The 21178-nt window shown below is 56.1% G+C and overlaps 1 protein-coding gene across 1 annotated transcript; it reads left to right on the top strand.

Moving 5' to 3' along the window:
• The first annotated feature begins 1565 nt into the window (after positions 1–1565).
• On the top strand, positions 1566–9155 carry LOC141977574 (kynurenine--oxoglutarate transaminase 1-like). The gene is made up of 5 exons (XM_074939085.1): positions 1566–1827; positions 2044–2103; positions 3152–3228; positions 3553–3642; positions 8955–9155. Exons 1-5 carry the CDS (start codon positions 1566–1568, stop codon positions 9153–9155), a joined length of 690 nt encoding a protein of 229 aa, XP_074795186.1.
• The last annotated feature ends 12023 nt before the right edge of the window (positions 9156–21178 follow it).

Raw genomic sequence — 21178 nt, 5'->3', positions numbered from 1 at the left:
CACTTTCAGCTCCCTATAACTTATGAGATACTTAAGTCTACCTAGGCCAAAGGTTATAGGTCTCAAGCCTCTCACTATCTACGAAAGGCAAATCGTACGGGGTCAAAGCCGGCAGGTTCCTGGCATTACTGCTCCAGAGAATAAAGCAGGGTAACAAAGCAAGGAATGGGGTACAGGTAAGCTGCCCCCCTGGGCCACAACCCCCAATTGAAGCGAGGGATTCAGAACCCCAAAGGAAGGAGGTGGAGTCATAACCTGTGGGGGCGGTGACCCCCCCCCAAAGGATGTGGGCAAGGGGAGAGATGGGGCCTGGATCCCCTCCTCTGAGGAGGGCAGCGATGGGGTCATGACCCCAAAAGGAGGGGGGACTGTGACCCCGAAGGGGTGGAGGGAGGGGAAACGAGGCAATGACACCAGTGGGGGGAAGTGGGACTGTGCCCCACTGAGAAGGGAGGAGATGGGCCTGTGACCCCCAAGAGGCGAGCGGGGGGAGGAAGATGGGGTTTTGGCCCCCAGGGGCAGGGAAGGAGGGGGCCCAGGAAGGTAAGCAGTGGGGTCATGACTCCCAGAAGGGAGGGGGCCATGACCCCACGGGGGGGCAGGGAGGTGGGGAGACAGGTTCATGCCCGGCAGCCCCTCCCCCTGGGACTCAACACCCCCAGCCGCAGGAGAGGAATCAGAAGGGGAAGTAGGGACCTCATGGGTGGGGGCCCTTGTGCAACGGCTCCCCCCCCACCCCCGCTGGGCAGCCACAGCCCCACCCTGCTCCCCCCGGCCGACATGGCATGAGGAACACCCCCCAAACCCCACACTGCTCAGACTGGACGCCCGGAGCCGCTGGGTGACTGGACATGGGGCCTCTCCCCGTGAGCTGGAACTGGCCCGGCCCGGCCAGCGCATGGATGGGTCTAATCCTGGCAGGTGTGGGGTGGGCTGTGGGTCGGGAGTGAGGGGCACCGGCAGAGCTGGGGAGGGGGAGCCCAGGGCTGGGCTGGCAGGGGGCTGCGGGTCGGGAGTGAGGGGCACCGGCAGAGCTGGGGAGGGGGAGCCCAGGGCTGGGCTGGCAGGGGGCTGCGGGGCGGGAGTGAGGGGCACCGGCAGAGCTGGGGAGGGGGGAGCCCAGGGCTGGGCTGGCAGGGGGCTGTGGGGCGGGAGTGAGGGGCACCGGCAGAGCTGGGGAGGGGGAGCCCAGGGCTGGGCTGGCAGGGGGCTGTGGGGCGGGAGTGAGGGGCACCGGCAGAGCTGGGGAGGGGGAGCCCAGGGCTGGGCTGGCAGGGGGCTGCGGGTCGGGAGTGAGGGGCACCGGCAGAGCTGGGGAGGGGGAGCCCAGGGCTGGGCTGGCAGGGGGCTGCGGGGCGGGAGTGAGGGGCACCGGCAGAGCTGGGGAGGGGGAGCCCAGGGCTGGGCTGGCAGGGGGCTGCGGGTCAGGAGTGAGCGGCACCAGTTAATATCATCCCCTCCCATCCCCCAACAGCCTCCGTCCTGAGCTCCTGCCTCCAGCCGGCATGAGCCTGGGACGGACTCACCATCAGGCGGGAGCCGGCGTCCCTTGACGTGGGGGGGACATGACCCTGGTTGTGCTGAGCGTCCCCGAGACCTTCCTGGTCTGCAGCTGGTACCGAGGGGCAGAAGCCGGCAACGCCACAAACTGGATCCTCAGCTACGCCCCGTCCGCCACCCCGAAGTTCTACGGACCGGCCCACATGGGGCGGGAGACGGTGGGGCCCGGCTGCTCCCTGCACATCACAGGGCTCAGGGGCAGCTACACCCTGGCTGTACAGGGTCCCGGGTACAACCAGGCCATCTCCCTGAGCGTCTCCTTCTCCGGTCAGTGTCACCCGCCGGCGGGCATGAGAGAGGCTGAGATGCAGCCACTTCTGGGGTGGGACGTGGGGGCTGGTTATACAGGGACCCCTCACCTGGCAGAGAGATGCAGCAACCTCTGGGGTGGGGCGTGGGGCTGGTTATTACAGGTTCCCTCTCTCTCCCCAGCCCGACCGTTCCCCGGGTGCCTGGCTGTCACCGTGTGTGTGCCGTTGGCAGTTCTGGTGTGTGTGGCCCTGCTGGTGACTTTTATCGTGTGTAAGAGACGTCGTGGCTCAGGTACAGCCGGGAGCTTCCCCGTGAGGGCAGCCAGGACTCCTGGGGTCTAGCTCTGGGAGGGGAGTGTGGTCTAGTGGTTAGAGCGGGGGGAACTGGGGGCAAGGACTCTTGGGTTTTCTCCCCAGCTCTGGGCGGGGCGGGGGGGGGCGGGGGTCAGGTGGGTGAAAGCATGGGGGGGTTGGAGACCAGGACTCCTGGGTTCTATCCCCAGCACTGGGAACAGAGGCGGGGTCTGGTGGGTTAGAGCAGACCTGGGAGTCAGGACCCCAAACCCAGCATCTCTCACATCTCCCCAGGTGCCAACAACCGGAGCGAACCCCCTGGGGAGAGAACAGGGATCGTTCCAAAGTAGGAGAACCTGCCCTTGGGCAGGGCCAGCTGCGAGTGCCAGGAACTCAGCCTGCCTGAGCTCTGCTGATGCCCCTCACTCCTGACCCACAGCCCCTGGCTACCCCGGGGCCAGGCTCCCCCCTCCCAGCTCTGCCGGTGCCCCTCACTCCCGACCCGTAGCTGTTTCGGAGAGGCGGGAAAAGCCACTTTTCACAAACAATAAATGTCCGGTGCAGATCTCTTTCGTGCCGTCTGAGGTTCATTGGGGTTTCCAACGGGAGGTCGGATGGTGTGGCCTTGTGCTGCTAACGTGCGGCTGGATTTCCTCTGCCCCGGGGAACCATTCAGCGCCTTTGCATCCCAGTTCCCCAGCCCAACGGTGAGACTAATATCCTGTCACCGGGTCGTGGGGAGGCTAAACATTAAATAAACGGGGTTCTCATGGAGCAGGGGCCTAGTGGCCATAAACGACCCACCGATCGAGCGAGCTGCTGTGGCAACATAGGCTGTTCATTACAGGCCCCATCTTGCCCTGGACTCTGGATTTCATAGAATCATAGAATCATAGAATCTCAGGGTTGGAAGGGACCTCAGGAGGTATCTAGTCCAACCCCCTGCTCAAAGCAGGACCAATCCCCAATTTTTGCCCCAGATCCCTAAATGGCCCCCTCAAAGATTGAGATCTTCTAGCTTTTTTTCTCTCTTGTTTCATTGACAGCCAGCTTGCCGGGCATGTGGGATCGCATGATAACCATTGGGAGTGCTGGCAAAACCTTCAGCACCACAGGATGGAAGGTGATGGATTCTGGAGTGGCAGGGGAATTTCCCCCACATAAAACCTTTCTGACCCCTGATTCAGTTGTTCCAGTGTAGGACTCTGGCTGAGGGCCAGTCTCCCTGAAATCAAACCCATTTCTTCTATTCCTTGAAATTTCTCTGATTGTTGGGGAATCTCTCTGTTTGTCTTTAAATTGGAGGGATCAGAGGTAACTGGAAGCTTTACAAACGGACCTGGTCTTGTGCAGAATATAGTGTGAAGTGGCAGTATGTAAATAAAGTGGAGCAGGTGTAAGATACCTGGGAATCTGAAACATCCCCCCCATCTCTGTGTTGTAACAGGTTGGCTGGAGTTTGGGGCCTGATCGCCTTCTGAAACACCTCAGAACTGTCCACCAGAACTCTGTGTATCACTGTCCGACAGCGGCTCAGGTAAGGGGCCATTCACCTGGAGAGGCATTGCCTCAAATCAGATGTCTGATGCAAGCCGCAGAGCCCCTCCAGGGAGAGATCTGGTAATTGTCTCCCCAGACCACAACTGTGCAGAGCCTAGAGTTAAGAGACCACTCACACATACCATCCAGGTAAGATGCAACTTCCCCAAGCAAGTGCAGAACCAGCAAGCTTGCTCAGTCCCTGGGGTGGTATAATAGTCAGGTTAGGACATTGGAAGAACACCTTTCTCAAGCCTCCTGTCTATGGTTTGGAAGTGGCAAATGAACAGCCGGAGGCATAGCTGGTCATTGTCAGCCCAGGAAACAGACAGAAGATGATGCATTGTAACCCAGGATATCTTCCTCTCAAATCACTTCACAACATGCCTGGAGGGCAGGGGACAGAGTCAAGTGACTCCAACTTGTCAAGCATGCTCTCTGCACAGTATTGGCTGTCTCCGGAGCTGGGGGAGGAGGTTTTCGGTTGAGGGGTGGGAAGCCAAGATTTTATTGATCTAGGCCTGGTGTTTTAACCCACCTGTTATCTACTATGCATCTGTGACGAAGTGGGACTGTTCTTAATGGTTCCTCCGAATATTGTGGGGGTGCCTCAATTTCCCTTATGCAGTTCTTAAGTATCTAGGTGGTGGGGTAAGGGTGTATGATCACTGCAGAGCCCTAGAGGGCAGGTGTGTGCAGGGGTCTGGACACAGAGAATGGCCGACACCCTGTTTCCTGGCAACTGATGGCCTGGACCCTTCCCCCCTGCAAGGTGAGAGCTAAAGGGTTGGAGAACAAAGGAATCAGGTGACCTCCTGGCCTGGGAAAGGAACAAAGCCCAGAGGAGGGGGGGCTGGAGGGAGTTTCAGTTTGGGGCTGGCTAGGACATGGAGTGAAGGGCAGACGTGGTTGTCTGGCTCACTGCCCTCCAAAATGGACCCAGCTGAGGGGTCCTGTTCTCTGCACCTGCAAGCTCTGTTTTAGACCATGTTCCTGTCGTCTAATAAACCTCTGTTTTACTGGCTGGCTGAGAGTCCCGTCTGACTGCGAAGTTGGGGTGCAGGACCCTCTGGCTTCCCCAGGAGCCCCGCCTGAGCGGTCTCGCTGTGGGAAGCACACGGAGGGGCAGAGGATGCTGAATGCTCCGAGGTCAGACCCAGGAAGGTGGAAGCCGTGTGAGCTGTTTGCCCTGCGGACAGGCTGCTCACCGGAAGGCGACTGCCCCAGAGTCCTGACTGGCTTCATGGGGAGCAGTTCCAGAGCATCGCCCGGGCACTCCGTGACAACTGGTGGCAGCGGTGGGATCTACTGCACCCCGTGGATGGCGCTTCCTGCAGTAAGTGACTGGGGAGCAGTAAAACAAAGGGGGATTGATGGGGACTAGGCGTGCTGAAGATTCAGAGAGAGACGGTTTCAGGGGGCGGTTAACCCCTAGGATTGTGTGACCAGAGAAAAGGACTTTTGCAGTAACAGGGTCCCCCGGGGGACTGCAGCGAGCGGTCCCAGGGGCGGAGGAGTCTGCAGCTCGACCCTGGCAAAGAGGTGGTGACCTCGAGAAGGGCTGGCACGCTAGGGGTTCTCCCTGGAAACCGTGGGGAGCTGAGAGCACACAGGCCTGTGAGTCCACAACACCTTGGGAAGAGTGGAGTGATGGTCTGTCACCGTCTTCTTAAGAAGGACATTGTAACCCTGTGCAGAAAGAGAGGGTTGAGCATTGGAAAGTTCACCAAAGCACAGTTCATCGTGCAGCTGGAGGAGGATGACCGCTCTAAGGGACAGATTCCTGACCCCAAATGGGGCTATAGCAGGATCTGGGAGCAGCTGGAGTAGTAGCCAGGCATCGCCAAGACTCCTGTCCCCGACCAGACGAGGGTCTTCACGATCGGGTTCCCCATCTGGGGATCGGAGACGGACGGGATTGGAGCTGAGTCCGAGAGAGCAAGAGGACTGTGAGAGACAGCGAGAGCCCGAGAAAGAGCTGCAGAAGCAGCAGCAGCATGAACTGGCGGTGGGGGAGCGGAGAGGCATAGGGGACCCCCCAGGGGTGAGTGGGGATAGACCCCGGGGGGCCAGTTCCGCAGGGAACCTCGAGACTAAATTGCTGCCCCTGGTTAAGGGGGGGGGGATGTGGATGCCCACCTCACTGCCTTTGAGCAGGCTGGAGATTTGAACCAGGGGGACCCTGCGGAAAAGCCCCGGTGTCTAGCTCCCTTGCTGGGTCCCAAGGCCATAGACTCCGTCAGCCAGATGGGTGGGGAGGTGGACAGGCTCCCACTCCTGACCCCAACCTATCTGTCTGTGTGGAGTTTCCTGGGGCCAGGCCCCTCGGACCCCCAGTGGGAGCGGAAGGTGATGGTCAATGGGGAGACATTCCTGGGGTGGCGAGATCCTGGGACAGAGAGAACTGTTGTCAGGCCCTGGGTGGTGCAGCCTCAGAGGTTGAGGGGCTGTGTGAGCTGGGTGAGGGTCCCAGGGACGAAGCCCCTCGCCCTGCCTATGGCCCAGATCCCTGTGCAGACCCAGGAGGGGTGGGGCTGGCTGGTCTTTGGGGTGCTCCAGGACACCAGCTGCGAGACCCTGTTGTGGGGCAACTGTGTCTCTTTGGGACAGGATCCAGGCCCTGCTCCTGTAACGGCCAAGGGTTTGAATTTGAATCCAGGGAACCAATCGGTGGAGAGGGAAACGGTCAGTGAAAATGCAGATGACCTGGCTGGCAGCAGGGAGGAGCCGCTAGGCTCAGGCTACCTGCCTGCCTGTAAGCAGACCCCTGGGGCTGGGTGGGACAGAGAGATGCTCCCTGCGCCCTTGCACTCCGGAGAGGGGGCTCATGCTGGCTCTGATGCAGTGAGGAAAGCAGCGAGCTCGCTGCCTACCCCCACTGGCACAGCAAGGGCAGCGCTGAGCACAGGGGGAGCTGAGACCCCAGCTGAGTGGGGGGAGACACAGGCAGGGGAGGGGATCTGTGGGGAGTGGCAAGGTGCTTGGTAAGGAAAGTTTGGATGAGCCTAGGCAGCCTTGTGATCTGATGGTTTTGTCCAGTCAGCAGGGTGGGAAGGCGAGGAGAGTGGAAGATGAGTGTCCCTGGACCTTACCTGTTAGCTGGGTGGAGAATTGGGACAGTGAAGGAAACGTGCCTGTGCCTGTCAGAGGTATTGACTTGCCTGTGGAGGGAGCTACCCTGATCTCCAAGCAGTTGTCTGTGACCAGCCTTGTGTGCTGGCACAAGGGGAATGAGATCCCAAGCTGTGTGTCTGGTAAAGGAGAAAGTGTGTCCGGCTCTTCTTGGTCTGTGGAGCAGACAGAAGGGGCCTTGCAGCCTGTGATGGTTGAGCGTCGTGCAGTTGACTCAGAGTTGGTTCTGGATTCAGCTGAAGCCCAGGAAGGGAAGGGTCCTAAGTTTGTGTCTGCTCAGGAGAATGGCCCTGTAACTAGGTCGCATCCAGTTAGTGTCTATGTAAAATCCCAGAGACCAGACAATTCTGGTGCTTGTATTTTGCCTGTTGCTCGTGTGTGGTTGGGAAAGGGTGTCGCAACTCTGTCTAATCAGGGTGAGATCCTAGCCAGGGCACAAGGAGAGCGTGAAGGTGATGTGATTGTGTTACCTATGGAGGGTGTGGAAACCTGTAGCAAGAAGGAAAAGATTCCTGAACTTGTGTGTGGCAAAGGGAAGGAGAAGGCTTCTGACCATTTATCTAGGAAGTCTGTCAGTTTGCCTGAAAGGGGATTGTGTAGGAATCCACCGGACGGGCCATAGGTAATTCTGGATGTAAGGGAGACCCAGAAAGAGTCTGTTGTTGCTCAGGAACGTGTTCCTCTAGAGCAAGCCCTAGGTAAAGAGGGTAAGAGCAGAATTTCTGGGAGGGGTGAATTGTTGCATAGAAAAGCCCTAGGGAAAGGAATCCTCATGGAGTCTTTGCAAGCAGTTTACTGCAACTGAAGGGTGTGAAAGTGATTTAATCAAGAAAGTTTCAGTTCCTAACAGCCAGAAATTTTCTGTTGTGAATGGATCCACTGACTGTCCTGTTGAAAGACCCAGTGTGGATAGCTTTGAGAAGGTCTCAGATGGAGTGAAAGCTGTTAAGAAACTTAAACAGTCCTATAACCAAGTGGCTGTGTTTGGCCAGCTTGTTGGGGAGAAGACCCAATCCAAGTTTGACCCCCTGGGGTTTTGGGGTGGCCAAAGGGCGGGCCGCAGAAACCTTCCCACATGCGGCCTGCGAGTGCTATCGACCACCCCCGACCTAAGGGAGGGCGTGAAACTGGAAGGGCCTGGTGTAACTCCTACCAAGGAATGGCAGAGACGCTGGGGCATCCATGGGAACGTTGGTGGCTTCGAACTTCCCCAGGTCACCGCCTAAAGTGACCCCGCTCAGTTCGATCTCGAAGGGGGGAGAGATGTGACGAAGTGGGACTGTTCTTAATGTTTCCTCTGAATAGTGTGGAGGTGCCTCAGTTTCCCCTAGGCAGTTCTTAAGTATCTAGGTGGTGGGGTAAGGGTGTATGATCACTGCAGAGCCCTAGAGGGCAGGTGTGTGCAGGGGTCTGGACACAGAGAATGGCCGACACCCTGTTTCCTGGCAACTGATGGCCTGGACCCTTCCCCCCTGCAAGGTGAGAGCTAAAGGGTTGGAGAACAAAGGAATCAGGTGCCCTCCTGGCCTGGGAAAGGAACAAAGCCCAGAGGAGGGGGGGCTGGAGGGAGTTTCAGTTTGGGGCTGGCTAGGACATGGAGTGAAGGGCAGACGTGGTTGTCTGGCTCACTGCCCTCCAAAATGGACCCAGCTGAGGGGTCCTGTTCTCTGCACCTGCAAGCTCTGTTTTAGACCATGTTCCTGTCGTCTAATAAACCTCTGTTTTACTGGCTGGCTGAGAGTCCCGTCTGACTGCGAAGTTGGGGTGCAGGACCCTCTGGCTTCCCCAGGAGCCCCGCCTGAGCGGTCTCGCTGTGGGAAGCACACGGAGGGGCAGAGGATGCTGAATGCTCCGAGGTCAGACCCAGGAAGGTGGAAGCCGTGTGAGCTGTTTGCCCTGCGGACAGGCTGCTCACCGGAAGGCGACTGCCCCAGAGTCCTGACTGGCTTCATGGGGAGCAGTTCCAGAGCATCGCCCGGGCACTCCGTGACAGCATCTGAACAAAAGCGAAAACCCCAGTTCATGGGCTGCTTCTAGAATTTGCAAGTAAGCCTACAGTGAACTCTGAGCATTTTGCTGCTTTCATCTGGAGAGAGGGGTCCCTCTGATGCTCTGAGTGCACACAGGGGATTCTTTCTGCCTGGGTCTTTCTCCATCATCCACCCCCGCTCTCTCTAGGAAGCAGTGGCTCAGGCATTCCAAAGAGAGTTTGACAACTATGGGAAGCAAGACAGTTATTTTGTCCAGCTGGCTCAGGAGCTGCAGCAGAAGCGGGATTGGCTAGTCCGGAGCCTAGTTGCCGTGGGCATGAAACCCATTGTCCCTGAGGGCACCTACTTCCTGATGGCAGACGTCTCAGAGTTCAGTAAGTTCATATGACTGTTTTGTCTGCTATTTGACTCCTAGCTCTTCAGAATTCAAAGCGTGAGCAGTTCCCAGCGGCGTTAAAGGGCTGGATCATGCTAGGAGCTGTGGCAGCGGCTGTGGACCAGCCGGTCATGGGAGACGCTTCGCACACTAAATAGAATCCAAAGATACCCTTGGATTGGCTTTCTTAACCCCAAACTCATTGATAACCTAATAAAGTCCACATCACACCTTTTCCTGAGACCTAGCTGCTCCTAGAGTTCCTCTTTCCACGTTGCTCAGCCCACACCCTGGGTCCTCTCTTACCTCCAATCCGCAGATTAGCAGCCTTAGTCAAAGGGTACTGTGGGTAAATACTAGGAGGCTGTTACATATGGGGCACTACCTATGCAAAAGGGGAGAATGGAGCAGGCAAGCCTGTGGGAAGCGCATGTAGGGGCAGAGGAGGCTGAATGCTCCGAGGTCAGACCCAGGAAGGTGGGAGCCGGGTGAGCTGTGTGTCCTGAAGACAGGCTGCTCCCAGAAAGGCGACTTCCCCCTTCGAGATCGAACTGAGCAGGGTCACTTTAGCCGGTGACTTGGGGAAGTTCGAAGCCACCAACGTTCCCATGGATGCCCCAGCATCTCTCCCATTCCTTGGTAGGAGTTACACCAGGCCCTTCCAGTTTCATGCCCTCCCTTAGGTCGGGGGTGGTCGATAGCACTCGCATGCCTCATGTGGGAAGGTTTATGCGGCCCGTGCCCTTTTGCCACCCCAAAACCACAGGGGGTCAAACTGGGATTGGGTCTTCTCCCCAACAAGCTGGCCAAACAAAGCCACTTGGTTATAGGACTGTTTAACTTCCTTAACAGCTTTCACTCCATCTGAGACCTTCTCAAAGCTATCCACACTGGATCCTTCAAGCGGAAAGTCAGTGGATCCATTCACAACAGAAAATTTCTGGCTGTTAGGAACTGAAACTTTCTTGATTAAATCACTTTCACACCCTTCAGTTGCAGTAAACTGCTTGCAAAGACTCCATGAGGATTCCTTTCCCGAGGGGCTTTTCTATGCAACAATTCACCCCTCACAGAAATTCTGCCCTTACCCTCTTCACCTAGGGCTTGCTCTAGAGGAACACTTTCCTGAGCAACAACAGACTCTTTCTGGGTCTCCCTTACATCCAGAATCACCTCTGGCCCATCCGGCGGATTCCTACACAATCCCCTTTCAGGCAAACTGACAGAATCATAGAATCATAGAATATCAGGGTTGGAAGGGACCTCAGGAGGTATCTAGTCCAACCCCCTGCTCAAAGCAGGACCAATTCCCAGTTTTTGCCCCAGATCCCAAATGGCCCTCTCAAGGATTGAACTCACAACCCTGGGTTTAGCAGGCCAATGCTCAAACCACTGAGCTATCCCTCCACTTCCTAGATAAAAGGTCAGAAGCATTCTCCTTCCCTTTGCCACACACAAGTTCAGGAATCTTTTCCTTCTTGCTACAGGTTTCCACACCCTCAGTAGGTAACACAATCACATCACCTTCACGCTCTCCTTGTGCCCTGGCTAGGATCTCACCCTGATCAGACAGAGTTGCGACACCCTTTCCCAACCACACACGAGCAACAGGCAAAATACAAGCACCAGAATTGTCTGGTCTCTGGGATTTTACATAGACACTAACTGGATGTGACCTAGTTACAGGGCCATTCTCCCGAGCAGACCCAAACTTAGGACCCTTCCCTTCCTGGGCTTTAGCTAAATCCAGAACCAACTCTGAGACAACTGCACGACCCTCAACCGCCACAGGCTGAAAGGCCCCTTCTGTCTGCTCTACAGAGAAAGAAGAGCCGGACACACTTTCTCCTTTCCCAGACACACAGCTTGGGATCTCATTCCCCTTGTCCCACCACACAAGGCTGGTCACAGACAACTGCTTGGAGATCAGGGTAGCTCCCTCCATAGGCAAGTCAACACCCCTGACAGACACAGGCACGTTTCCTTCCCTGTCACAATTCTCCACCCAGCTAACAGGTAAGGTCCAGAGACACTCATCTTCCAGTCTCCTCGCCTTCCCACCCTGCTGACTAGACACAGCCATCAGCTCACAAGGCTGCCTAGGCTCATCAAGACTTTCCTTACCAAGCACCTTGCCACTCCCAGCAGATCCCCTGCCCTGCCTGTGTCTCCCCCGCCTCAGCTGGGGTCTCAGCTCCCCCTGTGCTCAGCGCTGCCCTTGCTGTCCCAGTGGCAGTAGGCAGCGAGCTCCCTGCTTTCCTCACTGCATCAGAGCCAGCGGGAGCCCCCGCTCCACCGATTGGTTCTCTGGATTCAAATTCAAACCCTCGGCCTTTACAGGAGCAGGGCCTGGATCCTGTCCCAAAGAGACAGTCGCCCCACAACAGGGTCTCGCAGCTGGTGTCCTGGAGAACCCCAACAACCAGCCAGCCCCACCCCTCCTGGGTCTGCAGAGGGATCTGGGCCATAGGCAGGGCGAGGGTCTTCGTCCCTGGGACCCTCACCCAGCTCACCCAGCCCCTCAGCATCTGAGGCTGCACCACCCAGGGCCTGACAACAGTTCTCTCTGTCCCAGGATCTCGCCACCCCAGGAATGTCTCCCCATTGACCATCACCTTCCGCTCCCACTGGGGGTCCGAGGGGCCTGACCCGAGGAAACTCCACACAGACATATAGGTTGGGGTCAGGAGTGGGAGCCTGTCCACCTCCCCACCCATCTGGCTGACGGAGTCTATGGCTTTGGGACCCAGCAAGGGAGCTAGACACCGGGGCTTTTCCGCAGGGTCCCCCTGGTTCAAATCTCCAGCCTGCTCAAAGGCCGTGAGGTGGCATCCACATCCCCCCCCTCCTTAACTGGGGGCAGCAATTTAGTCTCGAGGTTCCCTGCGGAACTGGCCCCCTGGGGTCTATCCCCACTCACCCCAGGGAGGTCCCCTAGGCATCTCCGCTCCCCCACCCCCAGTTCATGCTGCTGCTGCTTCTGCAGCTCTTTCTCGGGCTCTTGCGTCTCTCACAGTCCTCTTGCTCTGTCGGACTCAGCTCCAATCCCGTCCGTCTCCAATCCCCCGATGGGGAACCCGATCGTGAAGACCCCCGTCTGGTCGGGGACAGGAGTCTTGGCGATGCCTGGCTCCCACTCCAGCTGCTCCCAGATCCTGCTATAGCCCCAGTTGGGGTCAGGAATCTGTCCCTCAGAGCGGTCATCCTCCTCCAGCTGCACGATGAACTGTGCCTTGGTGAACTTTCCAATGCGCAACCCTCTCTTTCTGCACAGGGTAAAAATGTCCTTCTTAAGGAGACGGTGACAGGCCATCACTCCGCTCTTCCCAAGTTGTGGACTCACAGACCTGTGTGCTCTCAGCTCCCCACGGTTTCCAGGGAGAACCCCTAGTGTGCCAGCCCTTCTCGAGGTCACCACCTCTTTGTCAGGTCGAGCTGCAGACTCCTCCACCCCTGGGACCGCTCGCTGCAATCCCCCGGATGACCCTGTTATTGCAAAAGTCCTTCTCTCTGGTCAGACACTCCCAGGGGTTAACCGCCCCCTGAAACCGTCTCTCTCTGAATCTTCAGCACACCTGGTCCTCGTCAATCCCCCTTCATTTTACTGCTCCCCTGTCACTTACTGCAGGAAGCGCCATCCGCGGGGTGCAGTAGATCCCACTCCTGCCACCAGTTGTCACGGTGTCCCTGGGCGATGCTCTGGAACTGCTCCCCATGAAGCCAGGCAGGACTCTGGGGAAGTCTCCTCTCTGGGAGCAGCCTGTCTGCAGGACACACAGCTCACCCGGCTTCCACCTTCCTGGGTCTGACCTCGGAGCATTCAGCATCCTCTGCCCCTCCCTGCGCTTCCCACAGCGAGTCCGCTCAGGCGGGGTCCTGGGGAAGCCAGAGGGTCCTGCCCCCCAACTCCACAGTCAGACGTGACTCTCAGCCAGCCAGTAAAACAGAAGGTTTATTAGACAACAGGAACATGGTCTAACACAGAGCTTGCAGGTGCAGAGAACAGGACCCCTCAGCTGGGTCCATTTTGGAGGCAGTGAGCCAGACAACCACGTCTGCCCTTCACTCCATGTCCCAGCCAGCCCCAAACTGAAACTCCCTCCAGCCCCTCCTCCTCTGGGCTTTGTCCCTTTCCCGGGCCAGGAGGTCACCGGATTCCTTTGTTCTCCAACCCTTTAGCTCTCACCTTGCAGGGGGAAGGGCCCAGGCCATCAGTTGCCAGGAAACAGGGTGTCGGCCATTGTCTGTGTCCAGACCCCTGCACACCCCTGCCCTCGAGGGCTCTGCAATGATCATACACCCTTACCCCACCACCTAGACACTTAAGAACTGCCTAGGGGAAACTGAGGCACCCCCACACTATTCAGAGGAAACATTAAGAACAGTCCCGCTTCATCACACCGCAGCCTTTGGGAAAGCACCAGGAATGTAATCCAGGGCTGGGAGCCGTTGTTAGTGGACACAGCAGCTTTAAAGCAACAGGAGTCATCTTTGGCATCACAACATTTGCTGGAAAAACCAAATGGCCCGAGGGAGCATCATGGGCGGCCTGTGAGAAGCAGGTCGCCCCCAAAGGTTGGATTAGGAGCAGGTTTACTGGAGAGACTCGAAGGCAGAGAGGAAGATGTGGCCAGCACTAAAATTGCCGGATTCTGACTGTTTGAGTGGGACTGGAGGAAGAATTGAGAAATTTCAGCGGGGAGTTAAATAAAATACAGACCGCGGTGTCATAACAGGGAACATGGGTTTCATTAGCAGCTTATCCTCACTAGGATTGAGAAGCCCCCTTTCCAATGCACCAAACACACCATCTCTGGGTGGGTGGAAACATTTATTCCCCCAGCCAAACTCTGGGTCCCCCCCATATACAAACCTGTAGGTTGAGCTGTGGGTCTACTCTGTGTCACTTGGCCTGGGGCATTGAAAGACTTAATAAGTGGATACACCTGACCGGTTGGCTTGTACACGGCCCCCCCTTTGCTAAAACAAAGGGTTGTGGAAAAGCCTTTGAGCGTGTTGAGTTTGTCTGGGCTAAGCAGGCAAAGCAAACCGGTTACACGCGGCTTCCAAGAAACCAGGGTGGAACGAGGTTTTTAACCTAGGAACAAACAGTTGAGTTTGATTCTCTTTTTCTCCTGTTTATTCACCAGTTGGTGGTTTCCTGTGATGACAGGTGAAGCCATTGTGGGTTGAATGAATGGGTGTGTTTTCTTTTTTTAAATAAGTGGTCAAATGTCATGTTTGAAACTACGGAAGGTCACGCTGCTAAAGGCAAAGGCGGCTCTTACCAAACTAACATCCTGGGTTAAGAAAACGCAGGCTTGACTCGAGGCTGCTCCCACACGGGCTGCGAAAGGAGGCTCAAGCCACCTGGACCGAAGGCTGTTGCAGCACGAAATGTCTTGGGGAGTTTGCTTTGTGTTTGCCACGCGTGGCTGGTTGTACGTTGGAGACAGCGCAGGGCTAGTGTCGCAGGTCTGAGCTCTGGGCCAAGCGAAATTGCCACAGGGCTCAGCCATGTTGCTGGTGAACCAGATGGGGACAGACCGCTGTGAAGAACAAGGCCCGGGGGGGTTTTGACCCCCGTTGCAATTGGCTTGTGAATGCCAAAGCGCTGCTACAAAGAAGTCTTGTCAAAAGAGTAGGAAAACGCTTGGGGAAAATTGCCTCGGGGCTAAATATTACGCAAACGGTGTGTGTTTAACCTCCTGTGCATGGAGCTTTCGCAGACGGTGAGAATGCACCACTGCAAATAAATACGCAGCAAGCAGCCAGCAGCAGGGAAAGTCCAACTTCCCATTTTGGGCACATGGCGAGAAGAAACGATGAGGGGTGATGGGGCTGCGGTGACCTGGGATGCCACTAGGGAGATCCAGGGCCCAAGTGATGGAGAGGAATGGAGCCTCAGGGGACAGAACCGGGCTCTGCCGGTGCCCCTCACTCCCGACCCGCAGCCCCTGCTAGCCCAGCCCTGAGCTCCCCCAGCCCCGCCGGTGCCCCTCACTCCCGACCCGCAGCCCCTGCCAGCCCAGCCCTGAGCTCCCCCAGCCCCGCCGGTGCCCCTCACTCCCGACCCGCAGCCCCTGCCAGCCCAGCCCTGCCCCTCCCCAGCCCTGCCGATGCCCCTCACTCCTGACCCGCAGCCCCCTGCCAGCCCAGCCCTGAGCTCCCCCAGCCCCGCCGGTGCCCCTCACTCCCGACCCGCAGCCCCCTGCCAGCCCAGCCCTGCCCCTCCCCAGCCCTGCCGGTGCCCCTCACTCCTGACCCACAGCCCCCTGCCAGCCCAGCCCTGCCCCTCCCCAGCCCTGCCGGTGCCCCTCACTCCCGACCCGCAACCCCCTGCCAGCCCAGCCCTGCCCCTCCCCAGCCCTGCCGGTGCCCCTCACTCCCGACCCACAGCCTCCTGCCAGCCCAGCCCTGCCCCCCCCAGCCCTGCCGGTGCCCCTCACTCCCGACCCGCAGCCCCCTGCCAGCCCAGCCCTGGGCTCCCCCTCCCCAGCTCTGCCGGTGCCCCTCACTCCCGACCCGCAGCCCCCTGCCAGCCCAGCCCTGGCCCCCCCAGCCCTGCCGGTGCCCCTCACTCCCGACCCGCAGCCCCCTGCCAGCCCAGCCCTGGGCTCCCCCCCACTCCTGGGTCTACTGGTGCCAGAGCGGCTGGGCTGGGCCATGAGGACGCCGGGGCAGGGAAGCCGGGGAGTGAGGACGCGCTGCTCACAGGGACACACGTGTGTGTGTGGGGGGGGGGGGGGGCGGTGTCAGGAAAGGGTAGCAGCGCAGACAGACAGATACATGGAGCAAGGCTCAGCCCCTCCAGCAGGGGGCAGCACACACACACACACAGAGCAGTTGTCATCCTCTCCAGCAGGGGGCAGCAGGGACACCCCCACCCACATCCCCCCACACACACACAGCAGGGCCATCTGCTCCAGCAGGGGGCAGCAGGGACACCCACACACAAACACACCCACCCACCCACACACACACACACAGTGACACTCAGGCTGTGGGCCTCAGGAGGCCGTACAACTTAAAACACAGATTCTCTTGCTCAAACTCACCCACCATGTGTGCAGCCCCCCCGCCCCCCCCAGTAGAATGCCCCCCCCGACCCCACCTCAGCCTGCAGCTTCCCCATCTCCCCCCAGACCCACCGTGGCGTGCACAGGGGGTGATTCCTGAAGCGTGACCACGCCAGTCCCCAGACCAGCCATGCAACGTGCAGGAAACGCACCTCGAGGAAGCGGTTTGCTGCGTCACGTCGGGTGTGTGCTGTGCCCTGCACCCCCGCCCAATGCCTGACTCAGAGCGACTCAGCCAAACAGCAGCGCCCGGGGGGGCAAAATCCGGAGTCGAACCAAGGGGGGTTGTTAGACCCCAGAGAACTGGACGAAGTTTCCTCCCGGAGCAGGATCACGTGCTCCGGAGAAGCCGAGTGGAAGCAGGTCCCAGAGGGGATCCCACCCTCTGGAACCAGCGTCGCTAGCGAAAATTTACACCGACTGAAAACCAAACCACGTTTGTCCGACTGGAAAGATGGTGACCGCATAGGTGCCGACTCCATGGGTGCTCCGGGGCTGGAAAAAGAGTGGGTGCTCAGCACCCAGTGGCAGCCCCGCTAATCGGCTTCTTCCCCTCCTCCCAGCGTCTCCCGCCCACCAAGATCGCCCGTTCAGTGGCCTGCAGGAGGCGCTGGCGGAGGGGGCGGAGCAAGGGTGGGAAGAGGTGGGGTGGGGGTGGGAAGAGTCGGGGCAGGGGTGGGAAGAGGCAGGGTGGGGCCTTGGGGGAAGGGGTGGAGTGGTGGCGGGGCCTGGGGTGGAGGGGCGTCTAGCACCCTCCAGGAAATTAGAACGTCGGCACCTGTGGGTGACGGAAAGCCGTCATGGTGATTTTGTCTGCAGCATAGCTGCAGCCGCGGTGATCCCCAGATGTTAGCGAGATGAGGTGGGGGAAGGAATAGCTTTGATTGGACCAGCTCTCTCGCCAACAGAAGTCGGGCCGATAAGACGTGATGTTGGGCAGAATTTTAGGGGGGAATTTTGCAGGAAATGTCCACTGGAAAAGACTGTCCCGAGCCTCCAATTTTCATCGATGTTATGGCCAGGGGAGACAGCTGCACTCACCTGACCTGACCTGCCTAACACGGGCCATCGGATTTCCCTGAAATAATTTCCATGTGGACAACAGCAGATCTTCTAGAGAAACAGCCACTCTTGCTTTTAAAATCTCCAGGGATGGAGAATCCACCAGGGGGGTTGGCCAGCTGTTCCACTGCTTAATTACTCTCACTGTTAAAAATTTGTGCCTTAATTCTCATCTGGATTTGTCCGGCTTCAATTTGCAGCCATTGGATTGCGTTAGACCTTTGCTGGATTGAAGAGCCCACGATCAAATTTCTTTCCCCCGTTTAAAACTGTGATCAAGTCACCCCTTCACCTTCTCTTTGTTACACGAAATGAAATGCTAATGTAGTGCCAATCTTTAAAAAAGGGAAGAAGGAGGATCCTGGGAACTACAGGCCAGTCAGCCTCACCTCAGTCCCTGGAAAAATCATGGAGCAGGTCCTCAAAGAATCAATCCTGAAGCACTTACATGAGAGGAAAGTGATCAGGAACAGTCAGCATGGATTCACCAAGGGAAGGTCATGCCTGACTAATCTAATCGCCTTTTATGATGAGATTACTGGTTCTGTGGATGAAGGGAAAGCAGTGGATGTATTGTTTCTTGACTTTAGCAAAGCTTTTGACACGGTCTCCCACAGTATTCTTGTCAGCAAGTTAAGGAAGTATGGGCTAGATGAATGCACTATAAGGTGGGTAGAAAACTGGCTAGATTGTCAGGCTCAACGGGTAGTGATCAATGGCTCCATGTCTAGTTGGCAGCCGGTGTCAAGTGGAGTGCCCCAGGGGTCGGTCCTGGGGCCGGTTTTGTTCAATATCTTCATAAATGATCTGGAGGATGGTGTGGATTGCACTCTCAGCAAATTTGCAGATGATACTAAACTGGGAGGAGTGGTAGATACGCTGGAGGGGAGGGATAGGATACAGAAGGACCTAGACAAATTGGAGGATTGGGCCAAAAGAAATCTGATGAGGTTCAATAAGGATAAGTGCAGGGTCCTGCACTTAGGATGGAAGAATCCAATGCACCGCTACAGACTAGGGACCGAATGGCTAGGCAGCAGTTCTGCGGAAAAGGACCTAGGGGTGACAGTGGACGAGAAGCTGGATATGAGTCAACAGTGTGCCCTTGTTGCCAAGAAGGCCAATGGCATTTTGGGATGTATAAGTAGGGGCATAGCGAGCAGATCGAGGGATGTGATCGTTCCCCTCTATTCGACACTGGTGAGACCTCATCTGGAGTACTGTGTCCAGTTTTGGGCCCCACACTACAAGAAGGATGTGGATAAATTGGAGAGAGTCCAGCGAAGGGCAACAAAAATGATTAGGGGTCTAGAGCACATGACTTATGAAGAGAGGCTGAGGGAGCTGGGATTGTTTAGTCTGCAGAAGAGAAGAATGAGGGGGGATTTGATAGCTGCTTTCAACTACCTGAAAGGGCGTTCCAAAGAGGATGGCTCTAGACTGTTCTCAATGGTAGCAGATGACAGAACGAGGAGTAATGGTCTCAAGTTGCAATGGGGGAGGTTTAGATTGGATATTAGGAAAAACTTTTTCACTAAGAGGGTGGTGAAACACTGGAATGCGTTACCTAGGGAGGTGGTAGAATCTCCTTCCTTAGAGGTTTTTAAGGTCAGGCTTGACAAAGCCCTGGCTGGGATGATTTAGTTGGGGATTGGTCCTGCTTCGAGCAGGGGGTTGGACTAGATGACCTTCTGGGGTCCCTTCCAACCCTGATATTCTATGATTCTATGAAATGCATTGAACTCCTGAAGTCTCTCACGCTAAGGCAGGTTTTCCAACCCTTTAATCATTCTCGTGGCTCTTCTCTGACCCCTCCTCTATTTATCAACAGCCAGAATGGGACACTGAATTCTCAGTTTTGAACTGTTCTTCGTGGTCACAAGAGCTAGAAACTAATATTTTTTTATTTGACAAATGTGAAGAAAGAAAATCATCCAACATTGAAAGAATTGGCCGTGCCTGAATGGTGAAATCTTTTACCAGACTGTTTTCCTGTTTTTTTGACTATTGTAAATGAAATGATCCATAAAGCTACACCCCACTGGGCGTTGGCTTCTGGTCTGTTGTCACTGCTGTGGCTTCCCTTAGTGTCACTGTGAGGTGCATGGTATTTTTAATAAACCACATCCTGCTGCTTCCCACTTTCCGTATGAATCAGTCGATGTAAAGAACAGATGTGCTAGGCAGGGAGCTGGAGAGCGCATATATTCCATGGGCTAATATACCGCTTCCCTGAAACCACAACAGCTCTGTGTGAAGCGATTTTCCTCTAGTCTGTGCATAAACCTAGAGCTGGTTTCTGGTCATTCATAGCTCCCCCACAGCGCCAAACACTTCCCACTTAGATTGGTGGGAGGAGTGGGATCCCCGGTCTTCCCCCAGATATCCGGTCTCGTGCCTCTCTCTGGCTTACAGTGGAATCTTGCAATTCTCCGACTCTTAGACCAAGTGTGGGCGCCCCACCCCTGTGTCCCAACCATTTATTCCTGGCCTGGTCCAACTAGGCACCTCTTTAGAGCTGGCGGGAATGTTCTTCTGCTGGAAAACACCATTTCAGCGACACCGAAATTCCCCATGGGACTGTGTCGATTTTGATGAAATTTCATTTGGGGGGGAAGCTGGAAAGCAAATGCACTATGGTCGCAGCTTCTACTTTTTTGGGAGGGAACGTTTTGATTTTTCATTTCTTTGTCAAGCATTTGGATCTGTTTTGTTTTAAAATTGTGTAAAAACCATTTTAAAACATGAAAATCGAAACCAAATGCTTTGATTGACCCACAACGAATGTTTTTTCCCCCCAAATACCCATCTAGCAGGAAGCGTTGACATTAATGATTTGCATTCAGATTTGTTAAGAAATACAAACATCACAATTTCCCCACAAATTGGCAATTCCCGTTCCCGCACAGCCCTGCGTCTCTCTCTTCCAGGAAGCTGTGATCACTGCTATCCCGTAACGAGCCTTCTTAAAACAAGGAGGTTTATTAGCAAATAGAACAAAGCAGCAGAGAAACCGATTTCCAAACAACAAACAGCCAACACGGATGCTTCCATGCATCTGAAATAAACTTCGCTCCAAACTAAGGGTTTGTCTATGTGGACACGAATACCTGCTTTGTGTGTGTTGGGGGGGGGGGGGGGGTGAGAAAACCTGGATTTGTGCTGGGAATGGCCCACCTTGATTATCATGCACATTGTAGGGGGAGTGGTCACTTCGGATGAGCTATTACCAGCAGGAGAGTGAGTTTGTGTGTGTATGGGGATGGGGGGGTGAGAAAACCTGGATTTGTGCTGGAAATGGCCCACCTTGATTTTCATGCAGGTTGTAAGGAGAGTGGTCACTTTGGATAGGCTATTACCAGCAGGAGAGTGAGTTTGTGTGTGTGGTTTTTGGAGGGGGGTGAGGGGGTGAGAGAACCTGGATTTCTGCAGGAAATGGCCCACCTTGATTATCATACACATTGTGAAGACAGTGGTCACTTTGGATGGGCTATTACCAGCAAGAGAGTGAGTTTGTCTGTGGGGGGGTGGAGGGTGAGAAAACCTGGATTTGTGCTGGAAATGGCCCAACTTGATGATCACTTTAGATAAGCTATTGCCAGCAGGAGAGTGGGGTGGGAGGAGGTATTGGTTCATGGTCTCTGTGTATATAATGTCTTTTGCGATTTCCACAGTATGCATCCGATGAAGTGAGCTATAGCTCACGAAAGCTCATGCTCAAATAAATTGGTTAGTCTCTAAGGTGCCACAAGTCCTCCTTTTCTTTTTGCAAATACAGACTAACACGGCTGCTAGTCTGGAACCTGCTCTGCAATGGGAGGAGATCAAAGTGCAGGAGGAAACTTTCAGTGAGCGTTAGCAAGGTCCATGCGACAGCTAGTGTACGAAATGCAC

This window comes from Natator depressus, chromosome 24, assembly GCF_965152275.1.
Source record: "Natator depressus isolate rNatDep1 chromosome 24, rNatDep2.hap1, whole genome shotgun sequence".
Classification (NCBI taxonomy): domain Eukaryota; kingdom Metazoa; phylum Chordata; order Testudines; family Cheloniidae; genus Natator; species Natator depressus.
Note: the sequence above shows the minus strand (reverse complement) of the source record. Positions and strands in the feature narration are given on the sequence as shown.